At 38.9% G+C, this 20,000-nt stretch overlaps 1 protein-coding gene across 1 annotated transcript in view; it reads left to right on the forward strand.

The window, feature by feature from the left end:
• The window catches only part of LOC133646054 (SH3 and multiple ankyrin repeat domains protein 3-like), a 130,434-nt gene that overhangs the window by 42,804 nt on the left and 67,630 nt on the right, over positions 1-20,000 (forward strand). The window contains exons 2-3 of the mRNA XM_062041030.1: positions 2,417-2,620; positions 12,200-12,271. Coding sequence (XP_061897014.1) covers positions 2,417-2,620; positions 12,200-12,271 — 276 coding nt within the window. The remainder of the gene's footprint in view (positions 1-2,416; positions 2,621-12,199; positions 12,272-20,000) is intronic.

A 20,000-nucleotide genomic window follows, 5' to 3' on the forward strand; every position in this document is an offset into this window, starting at 1 on the left:
TACACTGGGATATCATTGTGATACACTGATATATTATTGTGATACACTGAGATATCATTATGATACACTGAGGTATCATTGTGATACACTGATATATTGTTGTGAGACACTGAGATATCGTTGTGATACACTGAGATATCAATTGTGATACACTGAGATATCGATGTGATACACTGAGATATTGTTGTGATACACTGAGATATCATTATGATACACTGAGATATTGTTGTGATACACTGAGATGTTGTTGAGATACACTGAGATATCATTGTGATACACTGATATATTGTTGTGATACACTGAGATATCATTGTGATACACTGATATATTGTTGTGATACACTGAGATATCATTGTGATACACTGAGATATCATTATGATACACTGAGATATCATTGTGATACACTGAGATATCATTGTGATACACTGATATATTGTTGTGATACACTGAGATATCATTGTGATACACTGATATATTGTTGTGATACACTGAGATATCATTATGATACACTGAGATATCATTGTGATACACTGAGATATCGTTGTGATACACTGAGATATCATTGTGATACACTGAGATACCATTGTGATATACTGAGATATTGTTGTGATACACTGAGATATCATTGTGATACACTGAGATATCATTGTGGTACACTGAGATATCGTTGTGATACACTGAGATATCATTGTGATACACTGAGATATCATTGTGATACACTGAGATATCGTTGTGATACACTGAGATATCATTGTGATACACTGAGATATTGTTGTGATACACTGAGATATCATTGTGATACACTGAGATATTTTTGTGATACACTGAGATATCATTGTGATACACTGAGATATCATTGTGATACACTTAGATATTGTTGTGATACACTGAGATATCATTATGATACACTGAGATATCATTGTGATACACTGAGATATCGTTGTGATACACTGAGATATCATTGTGATACACTGAGATATCATTGTGATATACTGAGATATTGTTGTGATACACTGAGATATCATTGTGATACACTGATATATCATTGTGATACACTGAGATATCATTGTGATACACTGAGATATCATTGTGATACACTGAGATATCATTGTGATACACTGAGATATCGTTGTGATACACTGAGATATCATTGTGATACACTGAGATATTGTTGTGATACACTGAGATATCATTGTGATACACTGAGATATTGTTGTGATACACTGAGATATCATTGTGATACACTGAGATATCAATTTTGATACACTGAGATATCATTGTGATACACTGATATATTGTTGTGATACACTGAGATATCATTATGATACACTGAGATATCATTGTGATACACTGATATATTGTTGTGATACACTGAGATATCATTATGATACACTGATATATTGTTGTGATACACTGAGATATCATTATGATACACTGAGATATCATTGTGATACACTGAGATATCATTGTGATGCACTGAGATATCGTTGTTATACACTGAGATATCATTGTGATACACTGAGATATTGTTGTGAGACACTGGGATATCATTATGATACACTGAGATATCATTGTGATACACTGATATATTGTTGTGATACACTGAGATATTATTGTGATACACTGAGATATCATTGTGATGCACTGAGATATCGTTGTGATACACTGAGATATCATTGTGATACACTGAGATATTGTTGTGATACACTGAGATATCATTGTGATACACTGAGATATTGTTGTGATACACTGAGATATCATTGTGATACACTGAGATATTGTTGTGATACACTGAGATATCAATTGTGATACACTGAGATATCATTGTGATACACTGAGATATCGTTGTGATACACTGAGATATCATTGTGATACACTGAGATATTGTTGTGATACACTGAGATATCATTGTGATACACTGATATATTGTTGTGATACACTGAGATATCATTGTGATACACTGAGATATCGTTGTGATACACTGAGATATCATTGTGATACACTGAGATATCATTGTGATACACTGAGATTTTGTTGTGATACACTGAGATATCATTGTGATACACTCAGATATCATTGTGATACACTGATATATTGTTGTGATACACTGAGATATCATTATGATACACTGAGATATCATTGTGATACACTGATATATTATTGTGATACACTGAGATATCATTGTGATACACTGGGATATCATTGTGATACACTGATATATTGTTGTGATACACTGAGATATCATTGTGATACACCGAGATACCGTTGTGATACACTGAGATATCATTATGATACACTGAGATACCGTTGTGATACACTGAGATGTCTTCTCTGCGTATAAAACTACTCCTCAGTCTATTTCTCCTCACACTAAAGTCCATGATGTGATATTTAGAAATATTCTGTTTTGTTGCAGAAATGTATCAAGTTCAACGTGGACGCTCCCATCTGGCTGTCCAAGCAGAGGATCCTCTGCACGCTCAACCAGAGCCTGAAGGACGTCCTCAACTATGGCCTCTTCCAGCCGGCGTACAACGGCAAGGCCGGCAAGTTCCTGGACGAGGAAAGACAGCTGAGGGAATATCCTTTCCCCTCCATCGCACCTGTACCGTACCTGGAGGTAGGTCATGGCTCCTGCAAAACTGACATCTCACCTTTAGTCAATCAAGGAGATAGGTCATGTGTCCTGTCATGATATCACTGGACTTATCATCCACTGTAATGAGATATCACTTTACAAGTCACACTATGAATGATAAGTTACTCAAAGTATCATTTCATAATATTTAAAGTATTTCAATAATAGTAATACGTTCCTGCTACTAAAGAGGAACCTGGATTTAGGGATCTTGAACATGGTTCGTAAACCTAAAAGTTCATATTGGCAAGCAGAGTTCCCCATGAGAAACGATGTAAACATGAATCATTGGTTCTCGCAACGGATGTCCGATAATATCGTTAAAATGTAATATCGGAAATTATCGGTATCGGTATCGGTTTTTTTATTATCTGTATCGTTTTTATTTTATTTTTTATTTTATTTTTTATTTTTTTATTAAATCAACATAAAAAACACAAGATACACTTACAATTAGTGCACCAACCCAAAAAACCTCCCTCCCCCCGTTTCTTTCTGTTATCAATATTCTGGTTCCTACATTATATATCAATATATATCAATACAGTCTGCAAGGGATACAGTCCGTAAGCACACATGATTGTGCGTGCTGCTGGTCCACTAATAGTACTAACCTTTAACAGTTAATTTTACTCATTTTCATTAATTACTACTTTCTATGTAACTGTTTTTATATTGTTGTACTTTCTTTTTTATTCAAGAAAATGTTTTTAATTTAGTTATCTTTATTTATTTTTTTTAAAAAGTACCTTATCTTCACCATACATGGTTGTCCAAATTAGGCATAATAATGTGTTAATTCCACGACTGCATATATCGGTTGATATGGGTATCGGTTGATATGGGTATCGGTAATTAAAGAGTTGGACAATATCAGAATATCGGATATCGGCAAAAAGCCATTATCGGACATCCCTAGTTCTCGCCTTGACAAAAGTCTCTGTTTTAGTGAAAAACTGCACACTTAGCAGACACTATCATGTCTACACTGCAAAAAGAAGTCAGTGTTCAAAAACAAGAAAAAAAAAATACAAAAATGAGGGGTATTTTACTTGAACTAAGCAAAATTATCTGCCAATAGAACAAGAACATTTGGCTTGTCAAGACTTTCCAAAACAAGTCAAATTAAAGCTGCAAATCCAAATCCAAACCGGAGCAGTAATTAAAACTCTTTCATCAACTTTTAATCAGAAGGGTTCAATCTCTCTCCTGTGCTAATTTGAAGCCGACACGACAAACGCGCTCAGAGGAGATCATGTTTGAAAAAAGGTGACTGTTTTGACCCAACTTTTATTTTGAAGGGGGAAGTGCAAACTTCCTGTTGATTTTTGCTGGGGGTTGTCAACATATAACCTCTATGTAGGTCTAAGTGAGACCTACATAGAGGTTTTTGTTTCATGTCTCTATGACATTCCTACTGGAAGTTACAGGCAGTTTTGTCTGTTTTCTTCCTGTTTTTTTTTATTAGATCGCAATTTTTGCCAGTCCTGATGTGTGTGTGCAATTTGGTGAGTTTTGAAGCATGTTAAGGGGGTCAAATTACAGCTCAAAGAGGCAAAGGTGACTGTTTTTACAAAACTTTTGTTTTAAAGGGGGAATTGCCAACTTGGCAATCAACCTGTTGATTTTTGCTGAAGAATGTCAGGGTATGAAATCTAGGTCTAAGTGAGATCTAAAGGGACATTTGGTCCCTAGCAGCGATGAGCGGGACCGACTTTGACGGCTCATAAAATCCAAACCGGAGCAGTAATTAAAACTCTTTCATCAACTTTTAATCAGAAGGGTTCAATCTCTCTCCTGTGCTAATTTGAAGCCGACACGACAAACGCACTCAGATGAGATCATGTTTGAAAAAAGGTGACTGTTTTGACCCAACTTTTATTTTGAAGGGGGAATTGCAAACATCCTGTTGATTTTTGCTGGGGGTTGTCAACATATGAAATGTAGGTCTAAGTGAGACCTACATAGAGGTTCATGTCTCTATGACATTCCTACTGGAAGTTACAGGCAGTTTTGTCTGTTTTCTTCCTAGGAGCAGTTTTGTCTGTGCTTTCTTCCTTGGGGGCACTAGAGCGCAATTTTGAGTTTTGGGGTTTGGTTTTTTGATTAGATCGCAATTTTTGCCAGTCCTGATGTGTGTGTGCAATTTAGTGAGTTTTGAAGCATGTTAAGGGGGTCAAATTACAGCTCAAAGAGGCAAAGGTGACTGTTTTTACAAAACTTTTGTTTTGAAGGGGGAATTGCCAACTTGGCAATCAACCTGTTGATTTTTGCTGAAGAATGTCAGGGTATGAAATCTAGGTCTAAGTGAGATCTAAAGGGACATTTGGTCCCTAGCAGCGATGGACGGGACCGACTTTGACGGCTCATAAAATCCAAACCGGAGCAGTAATTAAAACTCTTTCATCAACTTTTAATCAGAAGGGTTCAATCTCTCTCCTGTGCTAATTTGAAGCCGACACGACAAACGCGTTTAGAGGAGATCATGTTTAAAAAAGGTGACTGTTTTGACCCAACTTTTATTTTGAAGAGGGAATTGCAAACTTCCTGTTGATTTTTGCTGGGGGTTGTCAACATATGAAATGTAGGTCTAAGTGAGACCTACATAGAGGTTCATGTCTCTATGACATTCCTACTGGAAGTTACAGGCAGTTTTGTCTGTTTTCTTCCTAGGAGCAGTTTTGTCTGTGCTTTCTTCCTTGGGGGCACTAGAGCGCAATTTTGAGTTTTGGGGTTTGGTTTTTTGATTAGATCGCAATTTTCGCCAGTCCTGATGTGTGTGTGCAATTTAGTGAGTTTTGAAGCATGTTAAGGGGGTCAAATTACAGCTCAAAGAGGCAAAGGTGACTGTTTTTACAAAACTTTTGTTTTGAAGGGGGAATTGCCAACTTGGCAATCAACCTGTTGATTTTTGCTGAAGAATGTCAGGGTATGAAATCTAGGTCTAAGTGAGATCTAAAGAGACATTTGGTCCCTAGCAGCGATGGACGGGACCGACTTTGACGGCTCATAAAATCCAAACCGGAGCAGTAATTAAAACTCTTTCATCAACTTTTAATCAGAAGGGTTCAATCTCTCTCCTGTGCTAATTTGAAGCCGACACGACAAACGCGCTCAGAGGAGATCATGTTTGAAAAAAGGTGACTATTTTGACCCAACTTTTGTTTTGAAGGGGGAATTGCAAACTTCCTGTTGATTTTTGCTGGGGGTTGTCAACTAATATCCTCTATGTAGGTCTAAGTGAGACCTACATAGAGGTTTTTGTTTCATGTCTCTACGACATTCCTACTGGAAGTTACAGGCAGTTTTGTCTGTGTTTTCTTCATAGGGTCGCTAGAGCGCAATTTTGAGTTTTGGGTTGTTTTTTTTTATTAGATCGCAATTTTCGCCAGTCCTGATGTGTGTGTCAAATTTGGTGAGTTTTGAAGCATGTTAAGGGGGTCAAATTACAGCTCAAAGAGGCGGCGGTATAATAATAATAAAACCTTACAAATACAATAGGGTCCTCTGTCCCAAAGGGACATTTGGTCCCTAGCAGCAATGGGCGGGACCAACTTTGACGGCTCATAAAATCCAAACCGGAACAGTAATTAAAACTCTTTCGTCAACTTTTAATCAGAAGGGTTCAATCTCTCTCCTGTGCTAATTTGAAGCCGACACGACAAACGCGATCAGAGGAGATCATGTTTGAAAAAAGGTGACTGTTTTGACCCAACTTTTATTTTGAAGGGGGAATTGCAAACTTCCTGTTGATTTTTACTGGGGGTTGTCAAGATATGAAATGTAGGTCTAAGTGAGACCTACATAGAGGTTTTTGTTTCATGTCTCTACGACATTCCTACTGGAAGTTACAGGCAGTTTTGTCTGTGTTTTCTTCCTAGGAGCAGTTTTGTCTGTGTTTTCTTCCTAGGGTCGCTAGAGCGCAATTTTGAGTTTTGGGGTTTGGTTTTTTTGATTAGATCGCAATTTTCGTCAGTCCTGATGTGTGTGTCAAATTTGGTGAGTTTTGAAGCATGTTAAGGGGGTCAAATTACAGCTCAAAGAGGCGGCGGTATAATAATAATAAAACCTTACAAATACAATAGGGTCCTCTGTCCCAAAGGGACATTCGGTCCCTAATTAGCTAACTTCAATGAACCCAAAAATACCTTCAAATAAGTATATTCTCACTAATAACAAGTGCACTTTTCTTGGTAGAAAAAAATATGAGACCTTTTTGCTCAATATGTTGAAAAATATTCTTAAATGAAGTCAACGCTAGTGCCATTATCTTGACATAATGATATGCGCTCAGCATTACATTTCTTGAAACCAGCAAACTTATACTAAAAACTAATTTATTGTTCTTAATGGAAATTCAACAAGGCAACCGCTTGTTACTCTCGGGGTCTCCGAGCTGCTCAGGCAAATCATATGGTCTAAAAATGCATTTTTCCATGGATAACATGACATCATCGCACCAAGTGCGTGCTCTTTCAGTCAATTAGTGCGCATATATACAGCCCGGCCCCCGGCCAAAAAATTTTTAATTGTAATTTTGAAGAATTTATCTGAATGTGCATGAACTATTTCTGTTCAAAATTGTTAGAAATGTGACATGTTAAAATATTAACTGTCAGTTTACTGTACTGTGCCAACTGTACTACTATATGAGTACGTGTTTTCTATTGTTTCATTGAAAATAAAACAGCAAAGTCCATTTTGGCTGTCATCTGTTTTAATTATGAGACACAATTGTGTCAAAGTCATGATTTTTTTTTTCATGGTAGAAATAAGAAATTATTACTTTAAAAAAGTAGTTTTATACTTGTGAGTGTTGATGACACAGCTTTGCAACAGTTGATATTCTAGTTTCAAGCATGTTTTACTCAATATAGGTCATAACATCTCAGCAACAAGCTGTAATATCTTACTGAGATCATTTAGGACCAAAACCCTTAAAACAAGCATAATACTAACATAAAATCTGCTTAGTGAGAAGAATGATCTAATCAGACAGAAAATAAGCAAATATCACCCTTATTTGAGACATTAAATCTTACTTAGATTTCAGTTTTTGCAGTGTAGAATATATTGTATGTGTGTATGTGTGCAGAAAACATCGCACAGGGCGATGTGATGCGTCTAGTGCAGTAGCCTTGGAGTAGTAGTACCTGTAGTTAGTGCATGCTGCATGCCGCTTTTGCTTGCTATGCTGCATGCTGCTTCTGCCTGATACTCATTGCTTTCAGCTAGTGCCGCCGGCTAGCCCTCTGTCTCAGAGGGCGAAAAGAGGAGCCGAGTGCATAAGCCTCCTCAGCCGGTACATAGCCTCTCCATTGTCAAGACTCGTACATGCCTCCTCGTGGCCACACACGGTAACTGGAACCTCGCGGTTCCAGGCTAAGTTGTACGGGATCTCGGAGCAGCAGGGGGCCCCAGAGACGGGGCATGCAGGCCCACCGGTGTGTGGACATGCCCTGGTGCCCAGTCAACCCCTGTCCCAGCTATGGGTAAATAACCCCAGCTATGGGCGAATAGTGAAAACCGCCTCAACGGTGGACCAGGCGGAAGATGGCGGCAGCGGAATGCACCACAACGGCTGGGAAGGCGGATGAAGGCTGCAGCAAAGACGGGTCCCCAGTCGTCTTGGTCTCCATGCCACTGGACCCTGGCCCGCTCAATGCCAAGGACTGTGTGGTGGCTGACCGTGCACCAGTCTCCCCACATTAAAAGATTCCACGCACAGGCGTCCTCCATGGAGGACAGTCATACTCGTTTCGAGTGACCGCCGACGACGACGATATTGTATGTATTCATCAAACCAGTAGAAGAAGGGATAATGACTCAACAAACACAACAACATTGCATCAATCTTAAATGTCAACACACACTAAAGTCTCCTTGCTTTTAATGCCTCACAATCCAACACTGTTATGTTAAAATACTGAACAGATGTTTACCTTATCCCAATAAACATCTGTTCAGTATTTTAACATAAAAGTGTTGGATTGTGAGGCATTAAAAGCCACAAAATGCAACGGGTCCATCAGACCCACAAACGCTGGCTGAGTCACAACAATATGAACGTTACGCAAGGGTTAAATAAGTCATAAAAAGTATCAATAATTATCGAAATCAAACAATATAAACAATGTATAATCGTGATATCGTTTTCAGCCATATTACCCAGCCCTATGTGCAACAATACCACAAAAATTTTGCAAACACAAGATACAATGACTTTCCTTCTTTTGTTTTTTCATTTCAGCAACATGGTGGTTAACGTTGTGGAGCGCAGCAAGGAGACTTTAGTGTGTGTTGACATTTAAGATTGCTGCAATGTTGTTGTGTTTGTTGAGTCATTATCCCTTCTACAGATGTTTACCTTATCCCAATAAACATCTGTTCAGTATTTTAACATAAAAGTGTTGGATTGTGAGGCATTAAAAGCCACAAAATGCAATGGGTCCATCAGACCCACAAACGCTGGCTGAGTCACAACAATATGAACGTTGCACGGAAAATTTCTCTGCCAGTTTCTGCATCCCGCAGGGATTCTTCTTTTGCGGTTCCCACACAAGGTTGCAACATTGTTTGTCAACACTGTCTGCTCTCATTTTCTCGCACATTTGACCCTCTGATGTTGTGTGTACCTACACTCTGTCCTCCTCCTGTCTAGGCCTGCTGTGTGTGTGGGTGGGGTGCGTGTGGTACACAGAACATCAATTTCCACACTTCTATTAGCCCCGGGTCCAGTGGACCCGGACATTTTATATGAAATATAAATGTGTAGGGGGGGTGTATGGTGTGTGGTCATTAAATATGTATTCTGATATATGTTCTTCACAGAAAATGAGCCAAAGTCAGTGAGTCTCAATTTGAAAAATTAATTAATTGTATCATTTTTCTTTTAATAAAAAATGAAAACGGGTCCGACAGACCCGAACACCACACAAGGGTTAAGCTTGCCAATAAATACAGTAAAACCATTTCCAACTTACCAAGGGTGCTATTTATCAGCGGAGAAGATGCCTAACGGCCAGCTAGCATGAGCGCGGCTAAAGCAATCAAATAATTCAAGTAGATTTGAAGGTAGTTGCAGATTTGAGACACTAGATGGCAGTAGTGTATAAGCTATTGAGTAGTTTGGGAAGCTACTCATTAAAGTGACACATTGGAAGAGTTTCTGTTACTGAGTTGACATAACAAGATATCACACTTTCTCTTCTCACTCCATGCAGAGAATCCACAGCGAGACAGAAAGATGGCGTTATGAGAGTAGCCTATGTGTGTGTGTGTGTGTGTGCTCCTTTAAGAATGGCAGTGTGTTGGGTGAGTGACGTCAGTAAGCGAGCGCTAGCATGCAGCAGTGATTGTGTCCTGCACAAATAAGAATATCGCGATCAGATTGTCACGAACCTCGTCGTTCCGACCTGAGAACCATTGTTGGGAAAAGGGAAGGGTGTTGCCCTCGGTGAAGGTTGTTGCCCCTCGGTGAAGGGTGTTGCCCTCGGTGAAGGGTGTTGCCCTCGGTGAAAACATGAGGGAACGTCTCCCTTGTGCTCCTGGACTACGGTACAAATAAGTCTTGGTGGAGTACAACTACCACTTGGTGGAGTACAACTACCTCTTGGTGGAGTACAACTAAGTCTTGGTAGAGTACACCTACCTCCTGATGTAATACAACTACCTCTTGGTGGAGTAAAACTACCACTTGGTGGAGTACAACTACCTCTTGGTGGAGTACAACTAAGTCTTGGTGGAGTACAACTACTACTTGGTGGAGTACAACTACCTCTTGGTGGAGTACAACTACCTCTTGTTGGAGTACAACTAAGTCTTGGTGGAGTACAACTACCACTTGGTGGAGTACAACTACCTCTTGGTGGAGTACAACTAAGTCTTGGTGGAGTACACATACCTCTTGGTGGAGTACAACTACCTCTTGTTGGAGTACAACTACGTCTTGGTGAAGTACACCTACCTCTTGATGGAGTACAACTACCTCTTGGTGGAGTACAACTACCACTTGGTGGAGTACAACTACCACTTGGTAGAGTACATCTACCTCTTGTTGGAGTACAACTAAGTCTTGGTGGAGTACAACTACCACTTGGTGGAGTACATCTAAGTCTTGGTGGAGTACAACTACCTCTTGGTGGAGTACAACTAAGTCTTGGGGGAGGACACCTACCTCTTGGTGGAGTACAACTACCTCTTGGTGGAGTACAACTACCACTTGGTGGATTACAACTACCTCTTGGTGGAGTACAACTACATCTTGCTGGAGTACAACTAAGTCTTGCTGGAGTACAACTAACCATTTGGTGGAGTACAACTATCTCTTGGTGGAGTACAACTAAGTCTTGGTGGAGTACACCTACCTCTTGGTGGAGTACAACTAAGTCTTGGTGGAGTACAACTACCACTTAGTGGAGTGCAACTAATTCTTGGTGGAGTACAACTACCACTTGGTGGAGTACAACTAAGTCTTGGTGGAGTACAACTACCACTTGGTGGAGTACAACTAAGTCTTGGTGGAGTACAACTACCACTTAGTGGAGTGCAACTAAGTCTTGGTGGAGTACAACTACCACTTGGTGGAGTACAACTAAGTCTTGGTGGAGTACAACTACCACTTGGTGGAGTACAACTAAGTCTTGGTGGAGTACAACTACCACTTAGTGGAGTGCAACTAAGTCTTGGTGGAGTACAACTACCACTTGGTGGAGTACAACTAAGTCTTGGTGGAGTACAACTACCACTTGGTGGAGTACAACTAAGTCTTGGTGGAGTACAACTACCACTTGGTTGAGTACAACTACCTCTTGGTGGAGTACAACTAAGTCTTGGTGGAGTACAACTACCACTTGGTGGAGTACAACTACCTCTTGGTGGAGTACAACTACATCTTGCTGGAGTACAACTAAGTCTTGCTGGAGTACAACTAACCATTTGGTGGAGTACAACTATCTCTTGGTGGAGTACAACTAAGTCTTGGTGGAGTACACCTACCTCTTGGTGGAGTACAACTACCTCTTGGTGGAGTACAACTAAGTCTTGGTGGAGTACAACTACCACTTAGTGGAGTGCAACTAAGTCTTGGTGGAGTACAACTACCACTTGGTGGAGTACAACTAAGTCTTGGTGGAGTACAACTACCACTTGGTGGAGTACAACTAAGTCTTGGTGGAGTACAACTACCACTTGGTGGAGTACACCTACCTCTTGATGGAGTACAACTACCTCTTGGTGGAGTACAACTAAGTCTTGGTGGAGTACATCTACCACTTGGTGGAGTACAACTACCTCTTGGTGGAGTACAACTAAGTCTTGGTGGAGTACAACTAAGTCTTAGTCTTGTGCGTGTCATTGATTGACCCGCATTGAGTCCCTGAGGCGGCCATGACTGACAGGAGGAGATGAACACCAAGTGTTCCATGCTGGTGTTTACTGGTGGGAAGAAGACTCTCTTCTTTGTCCAATAGTTCTTGAATCATGGAAACAAATGTGTTGTTGTTAGTAGAGTACAAACCACCATGAGTTCTCCCCCTAACGGTTCCTTCCACTTGCTTTCAGTTCCGCTACAAGAGACGCGTCTACACTCAGGCCTACTTGGATGAGAAGCAGCTGTCCAAGCTGCACACCAAGGTAAGACCAAGCTGCTCTTCTTAAAGCCTCAGTCACTTGTTAGCATAGACTAGTAGCTGGCTGGGAATACTTGCACACCTCAAAGAGGAACCTAGGACTTGGTCCCAATGTTCACACAACTTTGATTCAATGTTCACACAACTTTGGTGCAATGTTCACACAACTTTGATCCAATGTTCACACAACTTTGATCCAATGTTCACACAGCGTTGGTGCAATGTTCACACAACTTTGATTCAATGTTCACACAACTTTGATCCAATGTTCACACAGCTTTGGTCCAATGTTCACACAACTTTGGTCCACTGTTCACCAGTGTTGGGACTAACACGTTATTTTCGGCGGTAACTAGTAGTCTAACGCGTTATTTTTTATATTCAGTAACTCAGTTACCGTTACTACATGATGCGTTACTGCGTTATTGTACGTTATTTTTTATGTAGTATCGGCTGGAAACAGAAGATCTGAGTGTGTTTTATTGGAGAGCTGCATTGTCGTCCTTCTGAATCTTCCTGTGTCTCAAGCGGGAGAAGAGAAGAGGCGGTGTGTGTGTGTGTGTGTGTGTTTGTGTGTGTGTGTGGTGGAGGGGGCGTGTCTGGGTTTACTAACAACAAGACATCATGGCGAAGCCCGAAGCCGAGTTTCTTAACATGGAGACATTCTCACTACTTTTCTTTTGTCGAGCACAAAGAAAAGAACATTTTAGTTAAATGTAAGTTGTGTCTTGGATCAAAGATCCTATCTACTGCCCAAAACAGCAATTGAAATCTGCTGAAACAGCTACAAAAGCAACAAGCTTGGACGAAGCTAGTAAAGAGAGACACACTTCACCTCCACCTCTGCCTAAGGATTTTAACGGAGGCACTGCCAGCCAGGACAACATTGATAGAGTCATTGCAGCGTATGTGCTAGAAGACATGCAGGCTATTTCTACAGTGGAGTCACCCGATTTCCGGCAGCTAATTAGCATGATAGCAGCGTCAAACGGCAAATGGCACGGAGAACATTTTCCAAGTACCTGGACAGTGAGTACATAAAAATGGAAAGCAAGCTAAAGAAAACTCTCCAAACTCTGCCTCTGCTCATCATTCAGCACTGAAGGTACACACTTCACCTCAATTGTCTTATATACTCTTTCATTCTAGACTTCTAGAGTGTTTGATTATTACATCACTCTAAATGTATAGACTTTAAAGTTCACAAACATAAAGATGGATCCTAGTGGGCCAGGCCAATCTTTCCTTTTCTCTAAACTAAAATTGGGGAAATAGAGTGTGTAGAGTGTGCTGGGCTTCAGTACAGTGTTGATCTCCTGAAGACATGATTTTATTTTACAATTCCTTGAGAGAAAAAAACGCCTGGTTATGCTTTGTGTATAGCAGTATGTGTGCGGTATACAGTGACATGACATATAATCATGTCATGTGTGCCTTCCTTGGGTGAAGCCAGGTTTACAGCTATGTTGTGACATGTTGTTATTATGCGGTTTGTTACTTATGTATGTTATGTTGCAGCTATTTTAAATAGTTTTTTTGAAACATATCTTTGTCTTTGTGTGTTGTATTTAGACCACATTGCTTAGCAGAGTTCAGTGATGCAAATGCATGTCAAGTTGATCAACACATTGTGTTATTCTCCGGTGCAATAACAGTACTGACATGAAGGCTAAAAGGGCATTAATGGAAGCCTTAAAAAAAAAGAAGAAAAAAACAAGTAACTAAAAAGTTACTTTTCACAGTAACACATTACTTTTTGGTGTAAGTAACTGAGTTAGTAACTGAGTTAGTAACTGAGTTACTTTTGGAATCAAGTAATTAGTAACTGTAACTAGTTACTGGTTTTCAGTAACTAACCCAACACTGCTGTTCACACAACTTTGGTCCAATGTTCACACAACTTTGGTCCAATGTTCACACAACTTCCATCCAATGTTCACACAACTTTGGTCCACTGTTTACACAACTTTGGTCCACTGTTCACACAACTTTGATCCAATGTTCACACAACTTTGATCCAATGTTCACACAACTTTGGTCCAATGTTCACACAACTTTGGTCCACTGTTCACACAACTTTGGTCCAATGTTCACACAACTTTGGTCCAATGTTCACACAACTTTGGTCCAATGTTCCCACAACTTTGGTCCAATGTTCACACAACTTTGATCCAATGTTCACACAACTTTAGTCCAATGTTCACACAACTTTGGTCCAATGTTCACACAACTTTGGTCCAAAGTTCACACAACTTTGGTCCAACGTTCACACAATTTTGATCCAATGTTCACAAAACTTTGGTCCAATGTTCACACAAATTTGGTCCAATGTTCATACCACTTTGGTCCAATGTTCACACAACTTTGATTCAATGTTCCCACAACTTTGATCCAATGTTCACACAACTTTGGTTCAATGTTCACACAACTTTGATCCAATGTTCACACATCTTTGGTCCAATGTTCACACAACTTTGGTCCAATATACACACAACTTTGATCCAATGTTCACACAACTTTGGTCCACTGTTCACATAACTTTGATCCAATGTTCACACAGCTTTGATCCAATGTTCACACAACTTTGGTCCACTGTTCACACAACTTTGGTCCAATGTTCACACAACTTCCATCCAATGTTCACACAACTTTGGCCCAATGTTCACACAGCTTTGGTCCAATGTTCACACAACTTTGGTCCAATGTTCACACAACTTCCATCCAATGTTCACACAACTTTGGTCCAATGTTCACACAACTTTGGTCCAATGTTCACACAACTTCCATCCAATGTTCACACAACGTTGGTCCAATGTTCACACAACTTTGGTCCAATGTTCACACAACTTCCATCCAATGTTCAGACAACTTTGATCTAATGTTCACACAACTTTGATCCAATGTTCACACAACTTTGATCCAATGTTCACATAACTTTGATCCAATGTTCACACAGCTTTGACCCAATGATCACACAACTTTGATCCAATGTTCACACAACGTTGGTCCAATGTTCAAACAACTTTGATCCAATGTTCACATAACTTTGATCCAATGTTCACACAACTTTGGTCCAATGTTTACACAACTTTGATCCGATGTTCACACAACTTTGGACCAATGTTCATACAACTTTGGTCCAATGTTCACACAACTTTGGTTCAATGTTCACACAACTTTGATCCAATATTCACACAACTTTGGTCCAATGTTCACACACTTTTGACCCAATGTTCACACAACTTTGGTCAAATATTCACACAACTTTGGTTCAATGTTCACACAACTTTGGTCCAATGTTCACACAACTTTGATTCAATGTTCACACAACTTTGGTCCAATGTTCACATAACTTTGATCCAATATTCACACATCTTTGGTCCAATGTTCACACAACTTTGATCCAATGTTCACACAACTTTGATCCAATGTTCACACAACTTTGGTCCAATGTTCACACAACTTTGGTCCAATGTTCACACAACTTTGGTCCAATGTTCACATAACTTTGGTCCAATGTTCACACAACTTTGATCCAATGTTCACACAACTTTGGTCCAATGTTCTCACAACTTTGATTCAATTTTCCCAAAACTTTGATCCAATGTTCACACAACTTTGGTCCAATGTTTACACAACTTTGATCCAATGTTCACACAACTTTGGTCCAATGTTCACACAACTTTGATCCAATGTTCACAATATTTTGATTCAATGTTCACACAACTTTGATCCAATGTTCACACAAATTTAGTCCAATGTTCACACAACTTTGGTCCAATGTTCACACAACTTTGGTCCACTGTTCACACAACTTTGGTTGTGTGAACTTTGGTCCAATGTTCACACAACTTTGGTTCAATGTTCACACAACTTTGATCCAATGTTCACACCACTTTGGTTCAATGTTCACACAACTTTGATCCAATGTTCACACAACTTTGGTCCAATGTTCACACAACTTTGATCCAATGTTCACACAACTTTGATCCAATGTTCACACAACTTTGTGCTGTGAGGTTGATGGATCATCTCCGCAAAGGAGAAGTTTCACATGAGTGAAAGCTCCTGGTGTTCATCTCAAGAAGTGCTCTGATTCCATCAGGCCTTGCTCCTAGAGCAGGGGTCACCAACGCGGTGCCCGCGGGCACCAGGTAGCCCGTAAGGACCAGATGAGTAGCCCGCTGGCCTGTTCTAAAAATAGCTCAAATAGCAGCACTTACCAGTGAGCTGCCTCTATTTTGTAAATTGTATTTACTTACTAGCAAGCTGGTCTCGCTTTGCTCAACATTTTTAATTCTAAGAGAGACAAAACTCAAAAAAAGATTTTGAAAATCCAAGAAAATATTTTAAAGACTTGGTCTTCACTTGTTTAAATAAATTCATTAATTTTTTTACTTTGCTTCTTATAACTTTAAGAAAGACAATTTTAGAGAAAAAATACAACCTTAAAAATGATTTTAGGATTTTTAAACACATATACCTTTTTATCTTTTAAATTTCTTCCTCTTTTTTCCTGACAATTCAAATCAATGTTCAAGTAATATTATTTTTTTTATTGTAAAGAATAATAAATACATTTTAATTTAATTCTTAATTTTAGCTTCTGTTTTTTCGACGAAGAATATTTGTGAAATATTTCTTCAAACTTATTATGATTAAAATTCAAAAAAATTATTCGGGCAAATCTAGAAAATCTGTAGAATCAAATTTAAATTTTATTTCAAAGTATTTTGAATTTCTTTTAAAATTTTTGTTTCGGAAAATCTAGAAGAAATAATGATTTGTCTTTGTTAGAAATATAGCTTGGTCCATCCATCCATCCATCCATTTTCTACCGCTTATTCCCTTTGGGGTTGCGGGGGGCGCTGGAGCCTATCTCAGCTACAATCGGGCGGAAGGCGGGGTACACCCTGGACAAGTCGCCACCTCATCACTTGGTCCAATTTGTTATATATTCTAACAAAGTGTAGATTGGATTTTAACCTATTTAAAACATGTCATCAAAATTCTAAAATTAATCTTAATCAGGAAAAATTACTAATCACTCTTTTTTTAAGTTTTTCAAAAAGATTCGAATTAGCTAGTTTTTCTCTTCTTTTTAGGGTTCGCATGTACCCTGTATAAAGGACTCCCACAGGGAGTCCTTTATACAGGTACAAAGGAACCTATTGAAATTGTAAGGTTGATTATTATTCCGCAGCTTTGCGCACTACTTTACCCCCCTTAACATGCTTCAAAACTCACCAAATTTTATACACACATAGAAAAACTGGGACAGCACACTTTAGTAAAAAAAACAAAACCCAAAAATCAAAATTGCGCTCTAGCGCCCCCTAGGAAAAAAACAAAAACAAACTGCCTGTAACTCCCACTAGGAAGGTCGTAGAGACATGAAACAAAAACCTGTATGTAGGTCTCACTTAGACCTACCTTTCATAATTTCACATCCTCGGGCAAAAACCAACAGGAAGTTGGCAATTTCCCCTTCAACACAAAAAATGACTAAAAACACTAATTTTTGCCTCTTTGAGCTGTAATTTGACCCCCTTAAAATACTTCAAAACTCACATCGGGACTGGTGGAAATTGCGATCTAAAAAAAAAACCGAACCCCAAAACTCAAAATTGCGCTCTAGCGCAATTTTTGAATAAAACAGAGACAAAACTGCTCCTCAGAGGAAAACTCAGACAAAACTGCTTGTAACTTCCGGTAGGAACGTCTTAGAGACATGAAACAAAAGCCTCTACGTAGGTCTCACTTAGACCTACATTTCATAGATTGACATCCTTCAGCAAAAATCAACAGGAAGTTTGCAATCCCTCCTTCAAAACTAACTTTTTGTTAAAACATCAAACATCAAACATTATCTCCTCTGAGCGCGTTTGTCGTTTCCGCTTCAAACTGCTACAGGAGAGAGATTGAACCCTTCTGATTAAAAGTTGACGACGGCGTTTTGATACGTGCTACCGTTTTGATTTTACGAGCCTTCAAAGAAAAGAACCACTGTGCCGCAGCACCTAGGAAAAAAACACAGACACAACTTCCTCTAACTCCCAGTACGAATATCGTAAAGACATGCAACAAAAACCTCTATGTAGGTCTGACTTAGAGCTACATTTCATACACTGACATCCTTCAGCAAAAATGAACAGGAAGTTCGCAATCACCCCTTCAAAACAAAAGTTTCATAAAAACACTATAATTTTTGCCTCTTTGCGCTGTAATTTGACCCCCTTAAAATACTTCAAAACTCACCAAACTTTTTACACACATCAGGACTAGCGGAAATTGCGATCTAATTAGGACTAGCACCTGCCAAAAGGCGGACCCGACCAACGCTGCTTGCAGCTTTAATTTTCCGTTGAATTTTGTATTTTAAAGAGTCGAAATTGAAGATAAACATGATAAACAATGCTTCAAAATTGAATAGTCATTTTTTTCGTGTTTTCTCCTCTTTTAAACCGTTCAATTAAGTGTACATATCATTCATTATTAATAATAACACAGAGTTAAAGGTAAATTGAGCAAATTGGCTATTTCTGGCAATTTATTTAAGTGTGTATCAAACTGGTAGCCCTTCGCATTAATCAGTACCCAAGAAGTAGCTCTTGGTTTCAAAAAGGTTGGTGACCCCTGGTCTAGAGAATAATTGGAGTGTTTATGATTTCAGTGCAATCTTTTAGCCACAAGAAGGGACTATGCTAATAAAGTAGCATTTTTCCAACTCTTCCCTGGAGCCAACTCTATTTGTTTTGTCATGTAGATTATTCTAATGTGTTCTGCTGGCTTTGCATTTGTCTCATGATTTACTTGAAATACTGCACATTTCATTACACACCCCTTTTTCCTGACTATAGAGCGCACCGGGATATAAGCCACACCCACAAAATGTTACAGTAACTAAATATGTATCCATGTATTAGCCGCACCGGACTATAAATCCCAGATAATTATGTTGTGAAATGAGTTATTTGCACAGAAATGTTTAGTAAATGTTTATTTACAACAGTTAATTGTTTCCAAACGGTGTCTGTAACACGGCAGTAAAACGGCTGATCAAACAAAACAGAAGTCTCCAATCAGCTGTACAGACTCAATAACTCCACGGTGACGTTTTGGTGAATTTACCAAACGATACGAAAATAATGCCATTGTAAGTAAATAATACTAACACAGACACTCGTAAAGGTTTTAGCATATTAGCTAATGCTAACGACGCTAGCTTGATTACATTACAATAGCATGTACTAATATGCATGCAAACACTGCCACACGCATCACACAAGGGATGGTTTAGTAAGTATGAATTGTTTTAGTTATATTGTAAAACTTAAAAACGTTGCTCGGAGTGATGAATGAATAATAATTTCGCGCAAAAACGCTACGGACGCTTATTTACGGTTTACGGCATTAACACAGGAAGTGCATGGTGTTTACTGAGCAGCATGGTGTGATATATTACATGTTATTATGAATGGTACCTTATGACATATATACTTACATCATGTATATATTACATGTTATTATGAATGTTACTACATGACATATATACTTACATCATGTATATATTACATGTTATTATGAATGTTACTACATGACATATATAATTACATCATGTATATATTACAGGTTATTATGAATGTTACTACATGACATACATACTTACATCATGTATATATTACATGTTATTATGAATGTTACTACATGACATATATACTTACATCATGTAT

This window comes from Entelurus aequoreus, linkage group LG03, assembly GCF_033978785.1.
Source record: "Entelurus aequoreus isolate RoL-2023_Sb linkage group LG03, RoL_Eaeq_v1.1, whole genome shotgun sequence".
NCBI lineage: Eukaryota > Metazoa > Chordata > Actinopteri > Syngnathiformes > Syngnathidae > Entelurus > Entelurus aequoreus.